We start from the raw sequence: 8431 nt of genomic DNA on the forward strand, positions 1-8431 counted from the left end.
GTTATAATTAATCATTAATTTTTTATAAGTGAGTATCACTTTCCATTATGATTTTTGGATCGATGAAAAATAATCTCTATTTTACTTACGCTTTATTGATAACACGTTTTAATCTAAGTAACTTTCAAGGAAAGGAAATATATATATACACATATATACCAACAGCTTAAAACTTGAAGTTTATTAGTATGATTATGGCTCAATTTTTTGGTTGTAGAAACTTCGTTTGTGTTGTGCATGATTATGGGTTCTTTGGGTGCTACACTAATGTGTGGGATAGCTTTTACTCAGTAGAACTCGGATCATGTGAGTTCTTTTTATAGAAAAGGTGATGATTAAATCGGAAGGTCCGATTTGTATTTTTTAATTTTTTTTTATTTTTGAAAATAAGAATCGGAGGGTCCGATTTCAACATTAAATTTTTTTTTATTTTCTAAACCATAAATTGGACAGTCCGATTTGCAAAAAAATCGGAGGCATCAATTTATGTAATCCATAGCAACGTAAAACACTTCTCTTCTCACACCATCCTGTGAGACACGTCTCTCTCTCACACGAGAAAGAATTTGCATATGATTATCATATGATATAAATAAAAAAAATTAATTTCCCGAGAATAATTTTATCATAAAGTTGAAAAAAATGTAATAAGAGCAATAGTTTTTATTTAACATATATAAAACAAAGCTGTTTTCAAAATAAGAGCATGTTGGAATGTTTGGATAACTTGTGTAATTACAAATTATGTTAAAATGAATAGAAAACTTATGCTGTTATTGGTCAAAATTTAAGCTGTTTGAATTTTCATATATATAAGTGATAAATAATTAAATATTATATTTAACAAATAAAACGGAAAAATGAGTATTTGTTTTTCTTTTTCTTTTAAAAAACAAAAAACAAAAACAGCTATTTTTAATTTTTGAAATATTGACCGATAGAAGGAAGAAGAAACTGAAACAGGGAGGCACTTGCGTATGTTAGTCGAAGAATTCATCATCCGAAGACTGAATGTGCAGAAAAAATGGCAAGTTCAGCTCAAGACCCCACTCCTTCTTGGTTTACGCCCAAAAGGTACTACCTTCACAAATCTTCTTTCCTATTTCTTTGGGTTTTGTTTTTCCCCCTGCATAATTCCATGTTTTTCTTTCGAAAATTGAGAAACAATTGTTACTCCAGAATTTCCGAGTTCCTAATTTTGTTGTAGTGGATGAATAATGCTATTGATGGCGGAGGCTGATGAGTTGACTTATTGAATTGCTTAATTAATTGACTTGATTTAATTGAATTAAGAAGGTGTGTGTCGTGATTTTCAGGCTTTTGATGATATTCTGTGTAATTAATACGTTAAACTATGTGGATCGTGGAGCTATTGCTAGCAACGGTGTTAATGGAAACCTTGAGATTTGCGACGATTCTGGTATTTGCACTGCCGCTACTGGAATTCAGTAAGTTCCAATTTTGCTGTTTTTCTTCCCTAATTATTTTTGTTATTGTTGTTATTGTTAGCATCATCTTCTCGGGGTTGATGTAATTTTATTTTCATCTCAGGGGGGATTTTCACTTGAGCAATTTTCAAGATGGAGTTCTCTCATCTGCATTTATGGTTGGACTTCTAATTGCTTCTCCAATATTTGCTTCTCTTGCTAAAAGGTGATACTAACTCAGTGTTGTTGCTAAATTGAAGTAGCTTAGAGTAGGAAGAGTTAACTATATGAGACCGGGCCTACATGATTCCCTTTCAATTGCATGGTTTTTTTAATGCATTTTCATGTTTTGCAGTCACAATCCGTTTCGTCTTATTGGTGTTGGATTGTCAGTTTGGACGTTTGCCATAGCTGGATGTGGTAGTTCATTTGATTTTTGGTCTATTGCAATATGCCGAATGTGAGGGAATATGTTTTCAACTTGTCAATGCCTTAATACTTTGCCATTTACTAGTATTATGTATTGAGTCAAGAGTCAAGACTGATGCCATGATTTTGGCAGGCTAGTTGGTGTAGGCGAAGCATCCTTCATAAGTCTTGCAGCACCTTTCATAGATGACAATGCTCCTGTTGAACAGGTTAGTCTTATCTCTTTCATTCCCATCAGAATTAGGTGAACTGAATGTCTCCACCAATGCAGAGTTGCAGCTTTACTTGTATTTTTATTGATGGCAGAAAACAGCGTGGCTTGCTACCTTCTATATGTGCATACCAGCTGGGACAGCTTTGGGCTATGTTTATGGTGGACTTGTAAGATTAATATTCATAAAATCTAGCTTTTTAGATGGTTCTCTTATTGTTTCCTTAGTTTGCTGGTTTAAATAATCATTTTATTTGTCATGAACTGATGTTGATTGAGTATTAGTATAGTTGCTTATGAGTTCATTTACTGTATATATATGGGCTTGTGTAATGCTAACTTAAAGAACTGTTCATTGGAAAATTTTCTACACACTTCGCATCCATTATTTTTTTGAATCTCTTATCTGCAAATGAGTAAGCTTCAAAAATTCAAATAATGTGTAGGTTGGAGGCCAGTTTAATTGGCGTATTGCATTTTGGGGTGAGGCAATTTTGATGCTTCCTTTTCCCATTTTGGGTTTTATAATGAAACCTTTGCAGTTGAAGGGTAACCATTTCTCCTGAATGACTTGTTTCTAGAAGTTAGTCAATTTTTTGCTCCTTCTAATAGTATCACAATATTTGATTTGTCACCGTAGGTTTCACTCCCATGGAATCCAAACTGACACCGACATCTAACGAATGTGGAGGTACTGTCAACTCTTGACAATTATGTTGGTAAAATTATTTTCTGCTGTAATTTTTGTTGTCTTTTTTTAGAAGCTACAATTTGCATCTTTTTTTAAAAGATCTCTTTTACTTAAAAAAAAGATGTTTTTAATATTATAAATAAACAAAAAAGTACTTTTACATTCTCTTACCCAGTCCCAATCATAATTGTTAGATAAAAAGATATTTTTACATGAAATATCCAAACATAAAATTACTTTTACTTTTTTAAAAGATCTTTTAGGAAAATATCACTTAAAAAAAATCTTTTCGTAGAAGTTCACCCAAACAAGTCCTCGGTCATGATCAATAAATTATTCTCACATTATTTTGCAGGTGCCAATTTATACATGATATTTTGTCATTGGTTGAAAAAAAATTGTTGAATGTAGCCTGTCAAAGTTATGTTATATGTGTAGATTTCAACTAAAAGCTATGATGTGATGATTCAAATAAAAGAAAATTGCATTATATTGTAACTAGTGTATTGCTTTTATAGGAATTATATTTTGAACATCTGAGCCTAAACCAATCCTCTTTTTGTGCTATGCGCTATTTTGCATGCTAGGCTATCACTCGAATGATGATTGATGACTATAATACGTATCTTATTTTCATCTAGAAGCATTTTCTTGGTTCTGGTGATAATATTCTTTGCCGTAAATTTATTTCCTTTTACTTATTTCAATGCTCTAAGTTAGAGGTTTTCCTTATAGATGGTGAGATGCTTGCTGGAGATCAAGGCTTTATCAGAGGATCCAAGTGAGTTGAAACTGAAAATCTAATAAATTTAGAGGAAGAAATTTATTAATAGAGTGGATAATATTAACTTTAAGGAAATTTTCTATAAAATTTTTATGTGTTATAGTTTTATTTTACACTCACTATGTGTAACCCATAAAAAGTTATTGCAAGTTTGAGACAACAATGACGATTATGTTGCAGATAGACCAGCTAAAATATATATTTCACCTTTATGATTGATATTTATGTTTCTCAGGTCACCATCCATATTGAGGAATCACATCACCAGGTTCTCAAAAGATATGCTGGAGCTTTTGCATGACCAAGTGTATGTCATAAATGTTCTAGGTATTTACTTTTTTACTAACTGGGAGATAATTAATTTTCTTCATGAAAGTTTTATTGACAATATTGCCTGAGGAATCAAAACAGATTTTCAATTGAGGATTTGATAATTGAATTGTCAATTCAGAACAATTTCAAATATTCTGACTTAGAGTTTAATCATTGCTAGGTTATATATCATACAATTTTGTTATTGGGGCCTACTCGTACTGGGGACCGAAGGCAGGATACAGCATTTACCATATGGTATGATAATACGCTTAAATATCATATGCTTCATATCAAATATTAGGAGAATTCATTACAAAAAGAGCTTAGTCAAAGCGGTTCTATTGAAAACTTGGTCATTGATAGAGCCCAGTTGGGTTCTGATTATATGAAATCAACCTCTTCTAGTAGGTTAAAGCTTGATTGTTGTTGTAGTTGTGCATTTATTAATATTTATGGAAATTTTGCTTCTTTGACAATTTTGTTATTTATTTTTGGACAGAGTAATGCTGACTTGTTGTTTGGAGGTATTACAATTGTTTGTGGGATTTGTGGTACGTTAGCTGGAGGCTTGATTCTTGATAAAATGACTTCAACAATCTCTAATGCCTTCAAGGTAGGCTTAGTTAATTTCCATTTATATATAATCTCAGTTATCAAATGAGTAAAAGGGATCATGCACTATTCTTTTGCTACTATTTTGTTACCGGCAAATCCATGCTTAGTTAGGATGCTCAAGGACTGAGTTTTTATGGTGGGAAAAAATATGTTTATATAATTAGTCTAACATGTTGATGCCTAATGGTTACTGGCCCACTAACTAAAATGCACAGGGAACACTTTTGCCTTTCAGTGATACATGACTTCATGAATTCATGTCAACGATTCTAGGCCTTTAGCATTTTCAAAGTTGTACAGGAATAGTTGAAACCTGCTTTTGATGAGCATAATCACATGTAATAATAATAACCATCACCCCTCCCCTCCAACCGAAAAAAAAAGTTCTCCCAAAGAAAAGGAGGACAAAATATTTAAAACTAAAATTGGAACCGAGATGACTAATAATTTTGTTATATTATTGTATTTCCGTGGCCCTAATTCTACTTGGTATGACTGGTTACATTCATATCACTGAAGTTCTAGAATTATTTTTCCCTTAAAGTTCCTTTATCATGAATTTTACATCTTTCATTTGGAAGTTCTACTCTTCATGATCTTTTATCATATTTTGTTTCTTTTCTTGTTTCGTTCCCTTTCTTCATGGCAGCTTCTTTCTGGAGCAACATTTTTAGGTGCTATCTTCTGCTTGATTGCATTCTGTTTCACGAGCTTATCTGGTTTCATAGTACTCTTCTCTATTGGTGAACTGCTGATTTTTGCCACACAGGTAACATTATCAGCCACTTGAAGGGTTTTTCTTTTTCTTTTGGGTCAACCTACCATTTTACTTGCATAATAATTGCAATCAATTACTTTATATTGGACTGGCTGTTCTAGATTCAGATGGTTGGTATTTCATCTTCTTGCATGCTACTGCATGTTCATAAGAACCTGATAATGATATATAACATAAAACTCTAGTCTTAAATTTGTGTCCTCTTTTGTAGGCTCCTGTAAATTATATTTCTCTTCATTGTGTAAAACCAAATTTGAGGGCGCTGTCTATGGCAATATCTACAGTTTCAATCCATATCTTTGGTGATGTGCCTTCCTCACCACTTGTTGGCATCCTGCAGGTTACACCTCATTTTTCCTGATATTGTGTGTGTTTTGGTTACTTTCATTATTTGATATATATCAGCCATTGGATTCTGCATTTTACACGGCTTTTCCTAATATTTTGATTGTTTTTATAACTGGATATTATCAGCCAACATAAGACACAGATTTGTACTAGAAGTAAAGTGCTTAATTGATTTTCACCTTATCCATGTTTGTTGGATTTCATTTGCAGCTTCTAAATCATGTTTTAGTAGTTTTGTCCAAACCATGATATGGAGTTGCTCAAACAAAAAAAGCAAACATATGATTAGCCAGTGGGTTTGATCTATAGTAGATGTTTCAAAACTTAAGTTTACCCCTTCTCTTTTAGTTATTATATCTGTCTCCAGAAAATTGTTAAAATAAATGTCAAACCTGGTTTTATTTGTTATAAACTGATCTCTCATTCTCATCTCTTCCTTTGATGTAAAGGGGTTTCACGTCTTAGTTTGTTTATGCAACTTTCAACATCCCTCTTGAATTAACATATATGGAAAAGAAGTTGACAAAACTAGTAACAAGAACAGTGCTGGCTTATGTTTTACATTTTGATGCAGCCATATTCCTGATTTACTGACCTGCTTTACATTGTTGGCTGTTCCAGCCTTTTGCCTGTATTTGTTCCTGTTTTAACATTTGTTTTTATTCTAAGCAAAACAGTTTTCCTGCACAGGATCATATTAATGACTGGAGGAAAACAGCACTTTGTTTAACATCCATTTTCTTTCTTGCCGCTATAGTATGGTTCATAGGTAAGTGGCATACCACCATGCAGCTTTGGTATTATATTAGCTGTTCTTAATTTTTAAACCAGATATGCATTAGAATTAATTGTTTTTTAAGAATGTGCCTGTAAACTGAAATTTTAGAACACGTACTGAAGAAATATCTGGATGTTGCGCATGGGTTTCAAATGCTAATAGATTTTTATTTGACAGTTAATATTTTACTTTTTACACTTCAAAAGTAGTCTCATACTCATCTATAAGACTGCAACTACATTGACTAGCCCTTTTCTCGTGAGAACAATTTAAGTTGCGTTTTGCCATTTGGGGAACCATAAATCATTAAAGAAAAGAAGTTACCAAATTGCACTTACTCTTTGTTACTTGACCTGAGGTGTTAAATCTGTGCTCCAAACTTGATGTGCATGTTATCGCTATAGAGATCAAAGGTGCAAGTTGTTCTGGTTATTGTTAACCACACTACCCTCCTAATTCCACCAAATAATAATATATCCATTAACATCATCATGGATACTACTACTAATTGCTTGAAGAATGTTCTAAATATTTGCTTGACTATGGTTAATGGTAATTAATGCTACAGGGATCTTTTTGAGAAGCGTTGATCTTTTTAACGAACCTGATGATGATCAATCTACAATAAGAAGAGAGCAAAGGAGGCCATTGCTTGAAGACACTTCATATGAAGCCTAGTTTCTGATCCATTTTATACTGTTAGTAATACTGTGCTGAAACAGTTGCATATCCCATATATGTGTATTATCTTGCAACATCCACATTGTTCCTTGAAGAGGGAAAAATCGGTGGCATCCGCGTTTGATACTCTGTTGCTGAAGAGGAGGGTGCTGATGGCTTCACCTTTGTATCAAATCAGATTGAACGGAGTTACTAGATCAAGTCACCCTGTTCAAATGTTTTTCCATGTAAATTACTGTGCAACTATTGTAATTGTAAGATGTTCGAATGTAAAGATGTGATAACTCAGCAATTTAATCCAATCGTGTTTTTTTTTTTTCCCCTCTTTTTGCCGACAAGGTTAAATTGTGATAGTTGCTTTTAATCATTTCTTTGTGGATTATGCTAGGTAACCAATGACTTTTTTGAACAATATAAACAATGGACTTTAAAATTGGCTCAATTCAAGTAAAATACACTACACTTGAAATTACTCATCTAAATCTTAATATTAGAATAATCATCCGCACATCTAGTGAATTGAACATTCGATATATTCATTGTTCACATTGTTTAATATTTTCATTGTCTACCTATACTTTTCCTTTGCAAAGATGTTCCCAAGAATACAAAGTATAAGGATCACCCAACAGGCCTATACTTTACAAAGCAGATGAATTAATCATTTTCCGACAGAGAGGATAAATTTGGTGTTTAAAATCCAGTGTTGTAATCAATTTGTTTAAAACAGGGCAATATTACGAGCCTTCCACACGCTCCAAAGGATAATTGCAACTTTGATTGTCATGTTATTGTTATTTCATTTCTTAGGTTTAGAATAAATAAGTAAATTACATAATTAAACTCAATTTTTTTTAGATAGTTAATGAAAATAGATTGAACTATTAGGTAGCGTTTGATTAGAGAGACTGAAGCTCAAATAGAAGGATTGAGACTCAGTATTGTGTTTGGTGGTAAAAGACTGGAACTAAAATTTTGGTCTCCGTCTTCAAAATTTCAGTCCCTTCAGTACTTCTAGAAAGTGGAGACAAAAGATATTGAAATTTTGGGGACGGAGATTAAGATTTTGGATTTAGATCTTCTAAATTTTGAATTTTACTTTAAAGAGTAAAATTAATCTCTCACCCTTAAATAATTTCTCTCTCATATTTCGGGTAGGATTGACGACCTGACCCATTTGAAAGTGAAGCGTGTTGATATACGGATAGAGTCAGATGTGAATTTAAACCTAATCTTATTCAACCAATTCATATTCCTAACATATTTTAATATAAAATTAAAAATTATTATACATATATAACGAAAATTTATTTAGTTATAGTTATATATTTTAGTATTATTCTTTCTCTTTTTCATTTTAGTTAAAGGTTGTTG

The 8431-nt window shown here is 32.4% G+C and overlaps 1 protein-coding gene across 5 annotated transcripts; it reads left to right on the forward strand.

Annotated features, from left to right (window-relative positions):
- Positions 914 to 7377, forward strand: LOC107642312 (probable sphingolipid transporter spinster homolog 2). Of its 5 annotated transcripts, none has more exons than XM_016345621.2 (16): positions 914 to 1074; positions 1317 to 1448; positions 1552 to 1653; positions 1783 to 1887; positions 1990 to 2065; positions 2163 to 2237; positions 2514 to 2616; positions 2708 to 2758; positions 3494 to 3539; positions 3778 to 3869; positions 4036 to 4112; positions 4357 to 4470; positions 5122 to 5241; positions 5462 to 5590; positions 6289 to 6367; positions 6945 to 7377. In XM_016345621.2, the coding sequence occupies exons 1-16, from the start codon at positions 1025 to 1027 to the stop codon at positions 7052 to 7054; spliced, it is 1461 nt and encodes a 486-aa protein (XP_016201107.1). In that variant the 5' UTR covers positions 914 to 1024; the 3' UTR covers positions 7055 to 7377. The 5 variants fall into 5 exon arrangements, with proteins under 5 accessions (XP_016201107.1, XP_020978407.1, XP_016201108.1 ...); XM_021122748.1 differs by lacking the exon at positions 6945 to 7377 and adding an exon at positions 6485 to 6704; XM_016345622.2 differs by lacking the exon at positions 5462 to 5590.

This window comes from Arachis ipaensis, chromosome B05 (assembly GCF_000816755.2).
Source record: "Arachis ipaensis cultivar K30076 chromosome B05, Araip1.1, whole genome shotgun sequence".
NCBI classification, from domain to species: domain Eukaryota; kingdom Viridiplantae; phylum Streptophyta; class Magnoliopsida; order Fabales; family Fabaceae; genus Arachis; species Arachis ipaensis.

Excerpts from the sequence above, each read along its gene's own strand:
- LOC107642312 (XM_016345621.2), top strand. The coding sequence starts at position 1,025 with ATGGCAAGTTCAGCTCAAGACCCCACTCCTTCTTGGTTTACGCCCAAA. Across the intron at positions 4,471-5,121 it reads CAATCTCTAATGCCTTCAAG|CTTCTTTCTGGAGCAACATT; the intron begins GTAGGCTTAGTT and ends TCTTCATGGCAG. Across the intron at positions 6,368-6,944 it reads CGCTATAGTATGGTTCATAG|GGATCTTTTTGAGAAGCGTT; the intron begins GTAAGTGGCATA and ends TTAATGCTACAG.